The 18,306-nt window shown below is 43.4% G+C and overlaps 1 protein-coding gene across 5 annotated transcripts in view; it reads right to left on the bottom strand.

Moving 5' to 3' along the window:
- GMDS (GDP-mannose 4,6-dehydratase) overlaps nucleotides 1–18,306 on the bottom strand; it is a 397,493-nt gene that overhangs the window by 229,876 nt on the left and 149,311 nt on the right. For 2 of the 5 annotated variants that reach the window (XM_064161096.1, XM_064161094.1), the window contains exon 7: nucleotides 16,880–17,007. In XM_064161096.1, the coding sequence (XP_064017166.1) occupies nucleotides 16,880–17,007 (128 nt within the window). Of the gene's footprint in view, nucleotides 1–4,467; nucleotides 4,658–5,111; nucleotides 5,552–10,461; nucleotides 10,527–12,643; nucleotides 13,632–16,879; nucleotides 17,008–18,306 lie in introns of those variants that run through there. The other 3 variants (XM_064161097.1, XM_064161098.1, XM_064161099.1) reach the window with 3 other exon arrangements.

The raw sequence follows: 18,306 nt of genomic DNA, 5'->3' as shown, positions 1-18,306 counted from the left end.
ACACGCAATGAAGTTCTGAATCAAAGATAAAAATAGTCTTTTAAAGCTGTCCCTGAACAGACAGAGCTGACCAAGCTATTTCCATACTGTAGACATTATCTTTGCCTTCCAAAAATCACATTATTACTGACAAGAAACCTCAGGCAATGCCTTTCCATGGGTTTCCAACAGGAACTGCAGAGCACAATGTCATCAAGATGCTGAAAGGAGACTGAGAAGAATTTGTTTCTGCACCCACCACTGCAAAATACATCCTTGGTAACTAGGAGGAAACCCAAGTCAATAATGGGAATTCTTGGGAATAACTTCCCAAGAAGTTTGGCCTGTGTATATACAGGACATGATCTGCTGCCATACTTTCACACAGCCCTTGCTGCCTCCAGGCTGCGGTGGAGAGGGAAGGAACTCTACTGCTATAATTATGCTCATTTAAGTGAGGCAGATCTGTAGCGTAGATAGAGCTTTCAGAGACCCACCATGAAGACAACAGCACACAGAGCTTCCTGTTTTGCCTGTCTCAGAGACACACTGTCCAGGGTAACAAGCTTTCTACCATTCAAAATGGACACCAGAAAAAAAATCCATCTATAGGTTAATGGTTTGGTGTCCACCTTACCCTACAAAACCATCACAAAACAGCACAATGCTTTTGCCCTTAACGGGATCCACTGATTTGCATCAGCCGAATAGCCAGGTCTCAAAGGAAGGAAGAAAAGACTTGTTTCCAAAAGTGCCAGGATCAAATCTCCCAGCATCCTGGAGAGCCAGGGCATGCTCCCTGTGTATTCATCTGGGCTCAGCGTTGGGATACTCAAGACCAAGCATGATTTCCCACAGAAGAAAGCTGTATTCTTATCTTCTGTACCACCTGTCTCTCTTTTGGTCTGCAGGCAGGAAATAAGGACCATCACCGGCTGGCTCCTAGCAGGAAGGATGGGGACTGGGGTTAGAAGCCCTTTTTACCAGGAGGGTGAGGAAAATGGAGAGAGATGGTAGGGACCACCCAGAACATAAACAAAACATGGGCTGAGGGTAAAGCTGAGGAGAGTCTTGAGCATGTATAGTAGCTAATTGTCAAATTTCAATCACTTAGCATTTTTAAACATTCTCATTTTCTTCTGTCCCTTTGCACACATACAGAGCAAGGGCATGGTTCATGTTCAGAAGTAACAGTCTGCAAGGACACTTCAACTAAAGCAGGACTTTAGCACAACCTTCTTAGTGTTTGCTGATCCTGGCTCACAGGCTAAACTCTGCTAAAATTTGTACCAAACAAAAAACATTAAGAAGTTCCCAGACTTTGATGGGCTGTGCTAAATTTAAACCCATGGTGATTTTTTTATAGGAAATTACAGACTGTGAACAATTTAGCCATAAGGAAAGACCTCTCGTGTTTGTCTCTGGCAAAGCTTTGCAGTGTTGGTATCACAACACTCAGATCCCCATGCTAGTAGTGAGGTCCTCTCTTCAGTGCTTTCTGATCCAGTCATTCCCAAAGGTGACTCCACAGCAGCCTCTAGGAGGAGAGGAGAGCCATTTTTGTTTGGTTGGGTCTTTTGTTGTTGTTGTTAATTTGGTTTTGTTTTGGGGTTTTGGTTCATTTCTTTGTTTTGTTTAGTTTCTTTGCCTCAGAGACAGATAAAACCTGTTACTCTCTAGCTATCTAGCATGTTATAGCCAAAGCTTGTCATGGCTGTGCCTTATCGAGGTGGCACAAATATCCATCCAGGACATGTAACATGGACAAGCCACAGAAGCAGCAGGAATGTGAAGCCTGACACTGCCCTCAAACTCTGGCTTCCATCAGATCTTCTTGTGAACCCTAAAGAACTGAGAAGAAATAAGATCTTTATCTACTCCTTGTGTCCAGCACCACATCTTCTCCCCTTTTCTGCCTGCTTTGCAAAGTGGCACTGATTTATTCGAGGAGAGACTGGAAAGGACGTCACATCTCTGAAACGATGTAAGGAAATAAATACACAATTCTGTACATAAATATGCATAGGACCATCCAGACCATCACAACTGACTGCTCCACCAGTAGTGACTCTGTGCACTTAGAATCATAGAATCAACCAGGTTGGAAGAGACCTCCAAGATCAAACTGTCCAACATCTGTTACTACACCAGACTGAGGAGCTGAGGGCAGCCCTGCATGGCTTCATACATCTCCTGTCATCCCAGAACCACCCACAATCCAGGTCTACATCCCAGAATCCAGGTCTGTAACATTTTAACAGAGCATCTCATTGCTGTCTACAGCTACCCGAAGGGAGGCTGCAGCCAGGTGGGGGTTGGCCTCTTCTCCCAGGCAACCAGCAACAGAACAAGGGGACACAGTCTCAGGTTGTGCCAGGGCAGGTCTAGGCTGGATGTTAGGAGGAAGTTCTTCATAGGAAGAGTGATTTGCCATTGGAATGGGCTGCCCAGGGAGGTGGTGGAGTCACTGTCCCTGGAGTTGTTCAAGAAAAGCCTGGATGAGGCACCTAATGCCATGGGTCTAGCTGACTGGCTAGGGCTGGGTGCTAGGTTGGACTGGCTGATCCTGGAGGTCTCTTCCAACCTGGTTGATTCTATGATCTCACTAGAGCACGTATGTGTTCTCACTTACAACCAGTTCAAAACAACTGAAAACAGTTATGATAATAGATGTTGGATTAATCTTACTCAAGCAGATAATTTCAACATAAACACATGCAATTATTTAAACTTTTGTTCCAACAGGAATATGTATTTCTACATCTGTAAAAGAGAGTAAGGGCAGCCATATACTGTGGCCTGCAACCAAGCTGCAACACTCTCAGCGCCCATCACTTTCTCTGAACGGGGTCATCCCATGCACTCTTCAGTGAAGTCACTGTGTCCACAGGACTCAAGCTGAAGTTTTACAAAGGCCATAACACAAGCAGCATGCAACTCAAGAATATTTTACATATTTGTATTCAAAAACATTGAATTTGGATACATGCATGAAATTCCCCCATCTGTCCCTATCCCAGTTTGAGGAATCTTCAGCTAAACCTCTTTTAGCCAAAATGACTGTCAGGAATTTAATGTAAAACAGGCACTGAGCAAACTCACTCACTGAGTATGCCACACATATTTATACATATATATATATGCCATAAAAAGTGCAAAAGTTCACTCACTGTGTTAGTTTTATCCCCCTCCCGATTAGCATTTTAACAGTTCTGTTCTCTTCTGCTGTTAGAAATACACACACACACATACACACGTGCCTTGTACTTTTCAGAGGTGCTCTAGCATAGAGCTTGTCTTGTTTTCTCCCAGCATAGATGCTATAAAACCATGCTTGATTCAGTTTACTTCTCCCCTCCCTTCTTCCCTTTCCCTCAGCCTTATCCTCCTTCATGTTCTTGGGTGGGCGGATTCATGGGGAGACTTGGTTTTTAGTACAGCCACCACCAAGCAGTTTTGCTACTCTCCTGAAGCACATCTGGGCTTTATATCAGGCCTTTAATTAATCCTCAGTGAAAGCCAAGCTATGACATTTTGACTGGGCAGGCTCCAGTTTTGGACAGGTCTTGATTTATTGCGACTGAGTCTCAACCTACTTTGATTTATTTCAGCTTTGGGGAGGAGGGCAAGCACTGAACAGAAAGAGCACTGTTGGACGCAGAATGTGTGATGCACGTCAAGGACCTCCAGAGGACTGTGGCCCGAATGACAAACAGCTCAGACAATTTGCAATAAAAATAGAATTAAGAAAAAAAGAAAGGGAGAAAAAAAGAAAGGGAGAAAAAAAGAAAGGGAGAAAAAAAGAAAGGGAGAAAAAAAGAAAGGGAGAAAAAAAGAAAGGGAGAAAAAAAGAAAGGGAGAAAAAAAGAAAGGGAGAAAAAAAGAAAGGGAGAAAAAAAGAAAGGGAGAAAAAAAGAAAGGGAGAAAAAAAGAAAGGGAGAAAAAAAGAAAGGGAGAAAAAAACAAACAGAGAACAAAAGAAAGGTAGAAAAAAAGAACGGCAGAAACAAAGAAAGGGAGAAAAAAAGAAAGGGAGAAAAAAAGAAAGCGAGAAAAAAAAAAGCCAGGGATGAAAAGGCTTTTGGTGAAAGAAATCACCTAAAGTAACAACAACCACCGCTACAATACAAAACAAACCGACAAAAAACAACCCCAAACCGAAACAACAACAAGAAAAAAAAACCCACAACAACAGAAAAAAACCCACAACAAAAAAAAAACAACAACAACAAAAAACAAAAAAAAAAAACCACAAAAACAAAAAAAAACAAAAAAAAAAAAAAAAAAAAAAAAAAAAAACCCCACAACAACCAAAAAACTCCCAAACAAAACCGAGCAACAACAACTAATAAAAGACTTCGTGAACCAGGAGCAAGCTGTTTGGCTGCAAGTGCCAGCGAAGGAAGCCCATTCCTTATCTCTAAGCAAACAATAAATCCCTGGCCGCTCATTAGTGTTAATCACGGCTCTCATCTGCATTCAGCTCAACACAGAGCAGCAGCATCAGCGCTTTCCTGATGAGCCACTTTCAAAGACAAGGATGTTCTGCCATTGTCTGCCAGCAAGCCATGGGTGGATGCGCGTCCGTGAGTCTCCTCTGACCACACCACACACAGGGTGACATATGCCAAGTCCTCTGGACAGCAAGAACAAAAGCAAGCAGAGCCAAAATGGCCATCTAAATAAAGCAACAAACATCACATTAACAGGAGCCACTGAGTAACAAACACGACCTGAATCAGGTGTGGAGCTTCATGACTCCCATGGGCAGGCTCAGTCTTACTTGGGCCCTTTCTTTAGTCTCTTTTAATTAATAATCTTTTGGACATATGACTCATAAGCTTTTTCTGAACACAACTGTAGCTACCTCAAATTAATTCCTGTTGTGTTTACACACAAAGAAACTCAATACCTTGAAAGTTATTTGTTTCTATTATAATTCTATTTTCCTCTAAGTGTTTTTGTTTAAAACCACTCATTTCTCCCTTCCTTTTCACTAAATGAAATTCAGGGTGTACGTTTGGGTTTTCCCTTTCTAATTATGGGATTTATGACTCTGTCAGAAGAAAGAGAGAAGTTCCAGCAACTGAAAAGCAAAAATAGTCTGTCTAAGCAAAGTGACACTTTTTATTTGTTGGCACCCATGAGCTCCCGTGCCCAGGGAACCTCTGGCAGAAAGGATGTTCCTGTGAACTACTCAGCACTTGCTGCTATTAAAACTTCAGTAACAACTCAGATGCCACCTCAACAGTTCCCACACAAAGCCTTGGTCAGACAAGTTGCTGTTGCTCCTTGTAAGCCAAGACAGAAGGACTAGCAGCCCAAATACACACACGGAGTACCTTGCTTCCAAAGCAAGCGTTGCAAAGCAGAAGAGGACACAAACTGCCTGTGAGAATATTACACAAGTTATCTTCAAAACTATTAAAGCTGAATTATTGAAGTCTTGAGTAAAAAGTGATCTAGGTGTAAGCATTTAAGTTTCAGGATGAAGTCTGGAAGCAAGGTATACCACATTTGGTGGACCAGATGTCTGTAGATGTCAAGGCTACAGTTCAGCTGTGCACTTTGTCTGCAAGTAGGGAAGAAGCATTAAGATACAAAAAAGCTGGGGAGGGACTTTTCAGGATATCAGGGAGTGATGGGACAAGGGGGAATGGAGAGAAGCTGAAGATGGGTAGGTTCAGGCTGGACATGAGGAGGAAGTTCTTCACCATGAGAGTGGTGAGAGGCTGGAATGGGTTGCCCAGGGAGGTGGTTGAGGCCCCATGGCTGGAGGTGTTTAAGGCCAGGCTGGATGGGGCTCTGGCCAGCCTGATCTAGGGTAGGGTGTCCCTGGGCATGGCAGGGGGGTTGGAACTGGCTGCTCCTTGTGGTCCCTTCCAACTCTGACTGATTCTGTGACTCTATGATTCATCACTACCCAAGGTAAACATTTACTACTTTCTGTGTGTTTGTGGTTTGTTCTCCTCTCAGGTTGGACTTGATGATCTATGAGGTCTCTTCCAACCCTGGTGATACTGTGATACTGTGAATTTCAGGCTCTGTTCACAAGCAGAACGAAGCACGCTGTGCACTGGCAGCTCACTTATCAAGCAAAGTCTTGTCACTCTGTACTGCCTCATGTACTGTCTCTGTACTATCCCCCATACGAAGATGCAGCATGTCACCAGCAGCTGTGCTCCTCCCAAGGCTAAATTTGCCTTTCTCTGCTTTAATTCAGTGCTCCTTCTAGCTGCAGCAGAGCTGGTGCTGAAGAGGATTCCAGATGCTAGCTCTCATCGCGAGCCCCAGAGACCACCAGTTTAGTCTTGTTTACAGGCAGCTCTAGGTTCTAGTTTTTTAATCTGACATCTCAAAATACAAAAGTTCGTGTGATTTTTTTGATTCCAAGAAAGTGTAGTAAAACTGAGCTCCAGCAGTCTTCTCCTACACCAACACAGCTGGACTTTGCAGTGACAGGTTGGTAGTTGGTGATCCAGTGACAGGCTTTACATGAACCAGCATCCCAGTGAAACCCTGTATCTAGGCAAAAAAGGATCACTTTAAGATACTGCTAATAAAACTATCAGCTCAGCTAGGAGTCAGCTGTTTTACAAGCAGCTTCAGAACATAAAGAACTATTCAAGACATTAAGATAAGTGTTTCCAGAATTTGGACTGTTCTTTTTCCCCTCTAACTTGAAATATTTATGGTACATTGTATTGAAGTGATCAGACTGCTACAAATCAGTGCAGCTAGATGCCCATCCTCTTCGTGCCACTTAGAATCACAGAATCAACCAGGTTGGAAGAGACCTCCAAGGTCATCCAGTCCAACCTAGCACCCAGCCCTAGCCACTCAACTAGATCATGGCACTGAGTGCCTCATCCAGTCTTTTCCTGAAGACCTCAAGGGATGGTGCCTCCACCACCTCCCTGGGCAGCCCATTCCAATGGGAAATCACTCCCTCTGTGAATTGACCACACAATTTGCTCACACACCTTGAATGAATAAATTAAACCAAAGGCACTGAGACTTGCTTTCCTTCACCACAGTATATTTTAAAGGTAAATGTCAAACATGTAGGATTCTGCTATTATTTAACACTGTTTTCTGTAATCACTCCAAGATGAATGTGGTAACAATGATGATTAATTCACTTCTCATTTGGATGGACATTTTACTCAAACTTGTTCTCTTGCTGGCTACACTTTTTACACACATGCCCCTCTTTAGATGTGACCTTACAAAAATCAGCAGCAAAAAAGCCTTCTTTGAGGAAAGACTAATTCAGTTAACTACAGAGAGCAGGCAGTCATGCATCAGTTCCATCACTGTCCATTTGAAGCTGAAAGTTGGCACAGCGTGGGCCAGGTGAAAACTCTTTATTATGCTTCCTGTTTATGTTGGTAACATTAAATGGAACTTTAATGACTCCTGGAGTCACTTTTAGAGCCAAACTGTGACTCTTCCTACACTCTTACAGGTGTACCAAGTAATGCTGTGTGGGCACAGAGCCTCTTTCTCTCCTGCCAGCCTCCCCAAGCACAAATGTAGAAGATAATGGATGGGGCCAAATCCCACCAAAGTCAATAACTGTATTATTAGAATAAGATTTCACTCCAAAGCATCCTTTGAAGGTGAGCTCCTTTAGGCTCCACCTCCATGTTCCTGGAAAGCAGAGCACAACTGGGCCCTGCTCCACAGCAGGTTCCTCTTTGCAAGCCAGTATCACTTCTGCCACCAGTACCACTCATTCAGAAAGCCATGATGATGCACCAGCCATGGAACCACCAAACAGTTTTGCTTGAATGAGACCTTTAAGATCATCACACCCAACCATTAACCCAGCACTGCCAAAGAGTCACCAGAAAAGGCTTAGGAGGTATTGTGGTCTGAAATAAAACATCCAATAAATATATTGATGGAAAATGCACAAACAGGCAGGGTAATAACTCCCCAGCCACAGCCTGAACACAGCACTTAAACACAATCTCCTCTCAGCACAAAGGTTCAAGAGCAAGGCCGCCAGTTAGCAGGAAATTGTCGTGGTACAAGGCACAGTATCCAGCAGCAGCCAAACACCTCCTGGACTTTCCTTGTTGGGACACAGACCTATGGTATTTTGTCTCTCACAGCCTCCAGACCATTTTATCCTGTATATTGTGACACTGTGTCAATAAGCCCAACTCCACTTGTGCCTACACTTAGCCTACACTTAGTATCTGGGGCTAAATTGTTGTATCATGACCCCACCCACACAGCGAAGATGAGGAAAGAACAAACAACCCATGGGCTGAAGTTAAAACTAATTTAGTGGAATACCCAAAATGGAAATCCCAATGCAAATATAAAGTAATATTCAGCTCAGCAAATGTGCAGTGGCCACAATAAATAGGAAGGCAGTCCTTGGGACCAGGATGGTGTGTGAGCACCTCTAAGGATGGTGACCCTTGAGAGGAGAGGAAAAAGCGGCTCTGTTCTCAGCAAACATCTCCCTCTACAATGAGCTTAACTATCTGGGATTCAACAGAATCCAAGTCAGGGTAACTGCCCTGGCTGACTCCAAACTGCTAATAGTCTGCAGTCAAGGCTGGCCTGGGATTTCATCCCAGCAAAAGCAAGACATCTTGTAATCTGGGAGATGAACAGTTTTAAACTGGCTTTATCTGTAATATATATCTACCTTGAAAATCAGCAATAACACTGGCAAGAAAATGAAAAGGGTAGACTTAAAATATTTTTCCCCTGTCAATTATTTCCCCTTCAAAATGAATATGATGTATTAAAACCCTGATGCTTGCTGAACTTAAAACATCTCAGAGGAAGAGAGAAATTCCCACCAGATAAAGAAAAGCAGGGTTTGTCTGGAAATGAATGCAGCATAAGAAATTGATGCTGAGGGGGGAAATGTGCCTGTAAAGCATAAGGAAAAAATACTGCATTAGCCACACAAAGCATTGGTTTTTCTTGTAAAATAAGGCATAGTGCACAGGGCCAATGTCTCATTATGCCAAAGGCAACACATGTGCCTGGTATTACAGCATCAGGGCTGCCTCGATGAGCTGTTACTGTGTACAGCGACACCTCACTTGATAGAGGTTAATGCAGAAGGAGCTAATGCTCAACTAATGTAGTTTACTGCTCCTTACAGAAACATGCAAAGTGCACTTGGAGGAAAGAAAACATCTTTGATACTAAAGAAAAAAAATGTCAAAAAATCAAACCTCTCTCTAGATCAAGAAATAACAACACACAACTTGCACTAGAAAGAATACATAGCTTGTTAACAAGAGCAAAGCCAGAGAGTGGGCATATTTTCACAGTGGTGCCTGTTCTTCCAGTAGAAGAACAATACAAAAGTAACTCGTTCAAGAAGCTTGCTCAACACCAACACTTATGGACCCAGCAGTTCAGGCCACGGCTCACAGCATGGGCTTCTGACTAGAGGTCAAAATTCTTTGGGTTTTCTGATGCCTGAGTTTCTCCTGATTCTCTTATACTCTGAACAAGAGCTTTTTGGCCAGGCAAAATGTGTCACAGCCACATTCATCTCCACGAAAAAACAACAACAACAAAACCAAACCAAACCAGCCAACTAATATTTTGTCTTTGCAGGCAGACCACATTTCAAATGAATCATTAGGGATCCTCTAATTTTGCTTCTGCAAATCCAGTAACAGAGGTCTTTTAATCCCATTGCATAGCAGAAAATGCAGAAAGTAGATATACAGCCCTACCCATTCAGAAACACCATCACAATCATAGAATCATAGAATCAACCAGGTTGGAAGAGACCTCCAACATCATCCAGTCCAACCTAGCACCCAGCCCTAACCAATCAACTAGACCATGGCACTAAGTGCCTCATCCAGTTTTTTCTTGAAGACCCCCATTCCAATGGGAAATCACTCTCTCTGTGAAGAACTTCTTCCTAACATCCAGCCTATACCTACCCTGGCACAACTTGAGACTGTGTCCCCTTGTTCTATTGCTGGTTACGTGGGAGAAGAGGCCACCCCCACCTGGCTACAATGCCCCTTCACGTAGTTGTAGACAGTAATAAGATCACCTCTGAGCCTCCTCTTCTCCAGGCTAAACAGGCCCAGTTCCCTCAACCTCTCCTCATAGGATTTGTGCTCCAGGCCCCTCACCAGCTTTGTTGCCCTTCTCTGGACATGCTCCTTATGTCACTGGAAGCAATGAAATATCCACCAAGGCTGCTGGCACCAGGAGTTGCCCTGTGCATCAGCAGGGCGTGAGGGGAAAAATGGCTGCTGGGCTCCCCTGCTCCAGCCTTGACCTCTACAGAGTACAGAGCACTGGAAGGGTTTGAGAGAACAACCATCTGTTTTACACAGCCCTCAGGTAAACTGCAGGCATAGAGGATGAAGTCAGGGATCTGCGGATTACTTCATCCTCCTCTTCCAGGGCTGCAGGCAAATCCCTCCCAGCCACACTGGGGACAGGGGATAAGTAGACGCCACACTGCTCACCTACCTGGCAAACGTACTGCTCCTCATAGCCCTGAGCAAACAAACAATTGCTCTTGTTGCAGAAATTGCCTGGATTTTGAGAGGAACAGAGAGAGGAGTCAAGCGCCTGACAGCAGTAAGCTTTCTTCACATACTTAACCTGGTAATCGAGTCAACCCTCCCTAGGGGAAGCTTAATGTCGGCCAAAGACAGCCAACTGGAAAGTTCAGCTGCTCTATCTCTGGACCATTAACGTTGGCTGCTAGGTCAAGGCTTCGTGCAAAAAAACACCTACAGCTAAAATTCAAGTCTTTCTGCTAAAACTAAAAGTGGCATGTTAAGTGCACCCTGTGGGGTTGGGGAATGTTTCCCACTCAAACAAACAAAAGTTTTTGAAATATCACTTCCCCTGCCCCCATACCCAGATCAGGAAAGAGCAATCACTCTGCTGATAACCAGCCTCCTTAATGAGGCACTGAATATTAACAGCTAGAGGACAGTAAAAGTGAGCCCTGACGTTTTAATTTCTCCTCTGAAATACTTCTCCTTTCACTGGAGCAACCTGAAATTGCTGGGAGGGCTGAAAACTCTGGTTCTGAGAATGCACTGCCTGTGATGTCTCACTGGCTTCATTTCAAATGAAAACAATTGCTGTACAGTGAGGATGTTACCACACAGACAAAACACCACCACCAACTCCTTCTGACTTCCAGTGTAAATTGAACCACTCTGGGGTCTTTAAAATGTCCTCATTAAACTTTAATGATCTGGTTTAAGGGATTTCCCCCCCCCACCTTGCTAAAATTAAACCCAGCTATGCAGTATAGCTCTTGCAGAACTGTGGTGTGTTGCTCTAAGATTCAAATAAATCTGTAAATCATAGAGTAGTCAATAAACTATCCAAGTGGCTACAAGTGGGGCTGGGAGCAGCACCTGTTACTACTGCTGCTTAATACTTACCAGTTAAAGATGCTGCTTCCTATTTTCTATGATCTTGCCAAACACTATCTGACTGGATAAAGGTTTTCTGAGTCCAAAGGCAGGCACACCTGATTGAGTTTTGGGGGTTGTTTGCCTGTGTTCTTTCCTACCCCCTAACTTAGGAAAGGAAAAAGTGTAAATAACAGAAAGAAAGAAAAATGCCAATTGAAGTGATCCAGCCCATTAGAGAATTTGTTTCATTTGTATAAACTCTCCCATATATCACAAGAATTTGTTTCCATAAACTCAGGGTTTCCTTCTTGTACAATATTTGGAGTTTTGCATGCAGAAGGTTAGAGAACGTTCAGGAGAACACTGCCATCAAATCTGCACCAGACTTGCCAAATTCATCAAGTTTGTGTGGACTAAAGTGGAAAAAATAGTTTAAAAATAATGGTTTACATTCACTACAGAGAGACTTGTTCAAGGTTTGCTATTAAACTGTGTGAAGATTCTCTTTCCAGTGAAGATGCTCCATTGAATGATGGGCCAGTGGTCTTCCTCTGGGTGCAGCAGTAGCCCTGGGCAGGCTGGGTGGTGTCTCCACATCCAGGCAATTCCACCAACCCCAGGAGGTTTACCTCCTTCCCACAGTCTCATCATCAGTTGCCTCACGTTAAAGCTGCCACAGGACTGACTGGAAGGTGGAACAGACCCTATTCAAAAGACTGTTTTGGTTTCACCCTGCTGTTATATTGCTAACAAGTACACACCATGCAGAGGTGGAATATACACTGCACTGTATGGTCTCTATGCTGGCATCTATGTTTGCTTTCAATTCATCCTAGGTGTATCTCCTAAACATGGAAATCTGTCACAATTTGATTTGTTTTTCCACACATTCCAGACAGCTGAAAGCTAAAACCACAGAAACACAGGATGCATTTTAAGTTACTTTTGACCAGTGCCTTCATCTGGTGTTCTACAAGAAGACCACGCTGCAACAGCAGAACTTGTCAGGGAGAACTCTTGTAGTGGTGCTGTTTGAAAAGATCCTGCAATTAAGCTGCAATGGCTTAACAGGTCAGCCTCAGAAGCATGACAATGATAAGTAATCTATTAATCTGGAAACTTTCCACTTGAAAGAAGCCCTGGTCTAACCTTTCCATCACTTGAAAACCACCACTGTAACAAGGCTACTTAGAGAAGCACTGGGGTGGCCTTGATAATAACACACATACTGCTGTTGAGGCACAGGAAACCAAAGCAGATGGATTTACTGAGGGAAGCACTTTTTTTGGCTTTGTAAAGCCTCAAGACAGTGATAGGTCAAACACAAAAGTGGTAAACAGTAATTAAACCTCTTCTCTGTCCTAATTTTCATGCTTTAAGTATGGAGAGCATTCAGGTTTATTTTAACAAATTACTTTCTTGTTTAATCTTTTCTTAGCACATATCTCAAACACTTAAAGAGAAATCAGGACATGCATACACCCCCTGAATAGGTGAAATTGAATATAACTGCCAGAACCATCCCTGCACAGAAACACATGGACAGCCACACCCCCACATACAGGTGGTGTACAGGTGCAGGCACCAGACACAACACTGCAGATGGGTGATGGAGCTGCAGCAGGAGAGGAAACCAAAGGAAAGAAGGAGAAAGTCTCAGCTGCTGAAATCCAAACCACACTTGCTTTTTTCCAAAGCCCCTTTCCAACATGGCCATGTTCTGTCTGTTGGCTTTCCCTTTATGACTTCACAAATAAATGTGTCTATGACATGCCCAGGAACAACATGTGAAGGTTTCAGATGCAAGAATACCTTCATGGCTCAATTTCCATCATTTAGCACATAAGAAATAAAAACCCCAATCAACTAGTGTTGGATTGATTGTCTTTTTTTCTCTCTAGTCCAAGTTAAATGTTTGTGAGAATCTATATTTGTTTGAAATAAAACTCCTATATGAGTTTCTGAGGGAATTTGTATGATTGTGTTTTATAAATGGCACAGAAACAAGTCAGGCTATTAGTACCAACTGTACTGATATTTGGAAACATCTACCAGATGGTTTACAAGAACTTTCTTAAGTAAGTAGAAGGTATGTTACCCTCACAACACAAAACAGGACACAGAAGATTTATAAATCAATAGTGCTGATATGTTGTTTTTCCTCTTCCAGCTTCGTAGCATCATAATGCCATACCGAGAAACTGGTGCTGGATCACAGCAGAGCAGAAATTGAGGAAGGAGAGTAAGAGGCAGCATCAACCTCTGCAGAAACATTAAGAGGTATTAACAGAATTTTAAGCATTTCATTAAGCCTGTAATTAATTGAACTGGAGCAAGTTATGACCCAGTTATGAGCCCAAGTAATTACTGCTTGAAATTCTGCTGGATTTCTATTGAAGACCTCCAAATTTTCAATGTCTACTTATTTCTAGTTAGTTCTTTTCATACACTGAATGGAAACCTCTCTTTCTGGTGAGGTAGTTCAATGGCACTATACTTCATCTTCAGTCCCTGCAGGTGGCAGTTCAAATCTCAGCTCACGGACCTGATCAAAGCCACATCCCAGCTACTCTCCTCTGATGTGAACCTGTATAGAGTCCTAGAATCAGTAAGGTTGGAAAAGATCTCTTAACATCATCAAGCCCAGCCATATCTAAACACTAAAGCTCTGAATTGTCTGCTACTAAAGCTGACCTCAAGCTGACCAGAAGCATTTGCCCAGGAGCACAGCCACAATTAGATGAAAGTGTGTGATCAAAGCTCAGGAGCTCTGCCTTCTGCCATGCATTGCAACCATCAGATGTTCTTCAGTACATAACAGGATACAACCTCATCACAAAGTCAATGGGAGCTTGGTTGTCAGCTTTCATGAGATCAGGAACTGGCCCATAATGTTTTATAAAACAACAAAAAAGAATGTATTTATGGTTTTATGATTATCCCTAATAAGGATATAAGGAGAAAGAAAACACAGCACGTGCTCTAGTCTATACACATGTTACTTGTATTACTATTGATAGGATTCACATGTACATATGGAGAGGATAAGACAGATCCCTGTGTGTTCAGCCATATGCTTGAGGAAGCTCCCCAAATGCTTGTAAATATGATTGTGCTTTTTGACATTCTATGTATTTATTTGAGCAATGTTAAATCTCTAAGCCCTACTTTCCAGTCCATTAAAGCCTCAAATAATTGTTTATTTCCAGTTTAAAGTTACTCTCTCTTTTCAGCCGTTAGAAGGCTGCCTCTAGCCACATTTTCACAGTATTCAGGGAATTAGAGAATTGATAATAACTCTCGCCTTACCCAAAGGGATACCTCTCCAGGAAGAAAAATACTCAAGATGAACTATATTTTAGCGAGGAATTCTTTCCAGAAGACTTTGGGACAGGCCCAAAACGTGTAGCTGAATGGTCTGGAATGCTACTTACACAATAAACATGTGTTCGTGCTGTAGACCTCGGACAACTACATTCCTTCTGGAGGCCAAAGCTAGTCATTCTTCTGGATAGACTTGTCTCATTTCCTCTTTGTTTGCTAAAGGTTTGAACACAGGACAAGGGTCTGACCCACTAGGCACCAGAGGGTTATTCTGGATTTCCTTTATGGAAGAAGACATCAGCGTTCATCCCATGATTTATGACCTGGTGCAAGCTGTCTTGGAACGAAGCAGCCAAAGTATTCACAGAATAGCCAGTGCCTGTTAGCAAATTATGCTCATTATGTTCCTGTACCAAATCATTTCACTTGACTTATCTTTTACTTGCTTTCAGTTGAGACTTCCTAGTGGACTTTAAGAACACCACTGACTATAGTTCTAGCCATTACAAAGATGATTGGAATGGTTTGGTGGATTAATTCCTTCAACTAATGTTGTAGCCACAAATCTAAACGACGAGTTGTGGAAGAGTCACGACATTCATGGTGCTCTTACCACCTCACATGGAAATGCAGAGTCAAAACCCAACTTCATTTACAGCCAGCTGCCAGAAATCACCTCCTTTGCTTACTCGCTGCAACCCTTTTGATGCCAAGGCAATATGGTTGTTTACTGAGTCATTTACTATCACTCAGAACAAAGTTTCTATTTGACAATATGGCTGTTTACTGAGTCATCTACTATCACTCAGAACAAAGTTTCTATTTGACAATATGGCTGTTTACTGAGTCATCTACTATCACTCAGAACAAAGTTTCTATCTGTATTCTTGCCATGGGGTTTTTTTTTTGGTTGGTTGGGGTTTTTTTTTTCATTTTTTACCATAAACAAAGTCTTAGACTTTTATTTTCTCTTGTAAATCTCAACTTCCAATAAAAAAACCACAAATCAAACTTTTCTCTAACGAAGTACTTCTTTGTAATGCAGGAAAAAAACCAAAACAAACAGTCATCATCTTTTTAAACTACATCAATGAATGGTGAAGCCAAATCCGGTTTCCCAGTGAGGAATTATTAAAAGACAGAAATAGTCCAATGACCACAGGAAATCTTTAAGCACCAAAATGGGGACAAAAGTCTCCTGGGGAAAAGACAATATTTCCTACACGGTCATTCATGTCTCCCTGTAATACAATACGGGGGCATTGTTTGTTTGTCTGCTTAAGTAGGTGCATGGCATAAAATTAGAAACAAATCCTGACTGCAAGAACATTTCAAACTGTAGATGCAGGCACATCGTTGCAATGCCTGCCACGACAGCTATGTTGTGATTCTTTCTACTGCACAACCAGCCAGAGCTGTGATCATGAATATACACAGCATTCAGAAAGGTCACAAACCTCCAGCAGGGTCTTTGACTTTGGGTCACATTGCATCTCACTGCAATTTTAATATTGGTCATAAGGGCATGTGGTTTTAAACTAGAGAGGGGTGGATTTAGATTGGACATTAGGAAAAGTTCTTCACAGTGAGGGTGGTGGAGCACTGGAACAGGTTGCCCAGGGAGGTGCTGGAGGCCCTGTCCCTGGAGATACTGAAGGTCAGGCTTGGTGGGGGTCTGAGCATAGAATCATAGAATCAAGCAGGTTGGAAGAGACCTCCAAGATCATCCAGTCCAACCTATCCCCCAGCCCTAGCCAGTCAACTAGACCATGGCACTAAGTGCCTCAGCCTGATCTAGTTGTGGATGTCCCTGCTTGCTGCAGCACGTTTGGATGAGATGACTTCTAGAGGCCCCTTCCAGCTCAGTGCATTGTATGATTCTATTCTATGGTTCTATAAAATTTGCCCAAGCAATAGAAGGCAGACTCTAAACCAGATCCACTTTACAGTCAGGCCCCTCCCTCAGGGAACTGAGTCAAGGAATGTAAACCCAAAGATTCATCTTTCTGTTCGGGTCATGCCTGGGGTAGACTGCTGCCTGAATTCCCCTGCCTGAAATCAAGAGTGAGGTGAAGTGAAGAGGCCTCAGTAGGCCAAAACATCTTGAGGCAGCCCTCCACGGACCACAAGCTGAAGCGACCCCAATAAAAGACAAGGCAGGAACCGGCACACGGTCCGCAGCTTACCTCAACGTAGTCCCTGGCATGGCCCCAGTCTCGTTTGGCGTCGAGATTGCCCAGGCTGAAGCAATCCAGCTGCCCCAGGTGGATCTTTGCTACCGAGCGACTGATCTTGCGAGTGACAAAGTTAGCCCCTGGAACAGAAGCAGGGAGTGGGCATCAGCAGAGTCACAGCGGCGAGCAGCTGCCCTCCGGAAGCCGTGGTATAGCTCAGCACATGGCCCCAACAGCCTTCGTTCCTCACACCATCCAGACCCAGGCCATTTTTTGTTGCTTGATAAAGATAAGAAGCTCCCAGTGCAAGTGTCACATTAGCTACACTTTCACAGCAAAGATCTTTCTTTGTGGGACTTGGGAAGCATTTCTAATTTGCTGCCTCAGTATTGGGTCCAGGCAGAAAGCCAAAGAAAATCATTTGGAATGTCAGTTCTTAGACACAAAATGCAAAAGGTTACATAAAGAAGACAGACATCTGAGACCACCCTCAAGGTTTTTTGTTGCGGTTTCTTTTTTGCTCTTTAAACTTTTTTTTCTGTATGGAATTCATGCATCTAAGTAAATTAGTTTATTAATTCAAAGAAAACTAACTGGAGATTATCCAAATACTGCATATTCTCCACAGGACTGTAATGGTTACTTGGGGATTCTTTGTGCCCCAGGTTCAGTGGGATCATAAAATTCTGATTTCAACTTTTATCAGTTGAAGGTTGTACGTTATTTTACCTCATATTGAGCTCCTATTGATGAGCTGGATGAGGGGATTGGGTCCAGCATCAGTAAGTTTGCAGATGACACCAAGCTGGGAGCAGGTGTTGATCTGTTGGAAGGTAGGAGAGCCCTGCAGAGGGACCTGGACAGGCTGGATGGGTGGGCAGAGGCCAATGGGATGAGATTTAACAAGGCCAAGTGCAGGGTTCTGCACTTTGGCCACAACAACCCCAAGCAGTGCTATAGGCTGGGGACAGAGTGGCTGAGAGCAGCCAGGAGGAAAGGGACCTGGGGGTACTGGTAGATAGTAGCTGAAGGTGAGCCAGCAGTGTGCCCAGGTGGCCAGGAGAGCCAATGGCATCCTGGCCTGCATCAGGAACAGTGTGGCCAGCAGGACAAGGGAGGTTATTCTTCTGCTGTACTCAACACTGGTCAGGCCACACCTTGAGTACTGTGTCCAGTTCTGGGCCCCTCAATTCAAGAGAGATGTTGAGGTGCTGGGACATGTCCAGAGAAGGGCAATGAAGCTGGTGAGAGGCCTGGAACACAAACCCTATGAGGAGAGGCTGAGGGTGTTGGGATTGTGCAGCCTGGAGAAGAGGAGGCTCAGGGCAGACCTCATTGCTGTCTACAATGACTTGAAGGGAGGTTGTAGCCAGGTGGGGGGTGGCCTCTTCTCCCAGGCAACCAGCAATAGAACAAGGGGACACAGTCTCAAGTTGTGC

The sequence above is a fragment of the Pogoniulus pusillus genome, chromosome 21 (assembly GCF_015220805.1).
Source record: "Pogoniulus pusillus isolate bPogPus1 chromosome 21, bPogPus1.pri, whole genome shotgun sequence".
NCBI classification, from domain to species: domain Eukaryota; kingdom Metazoa; phylum Chordata; class Aves; order Piciformes; family Lybiidae; genus Pogoniulus; species Pogoniulus pusillus.
This window is presented reverse-complemented; position numbering and strand designations above follow the sequence as displayed.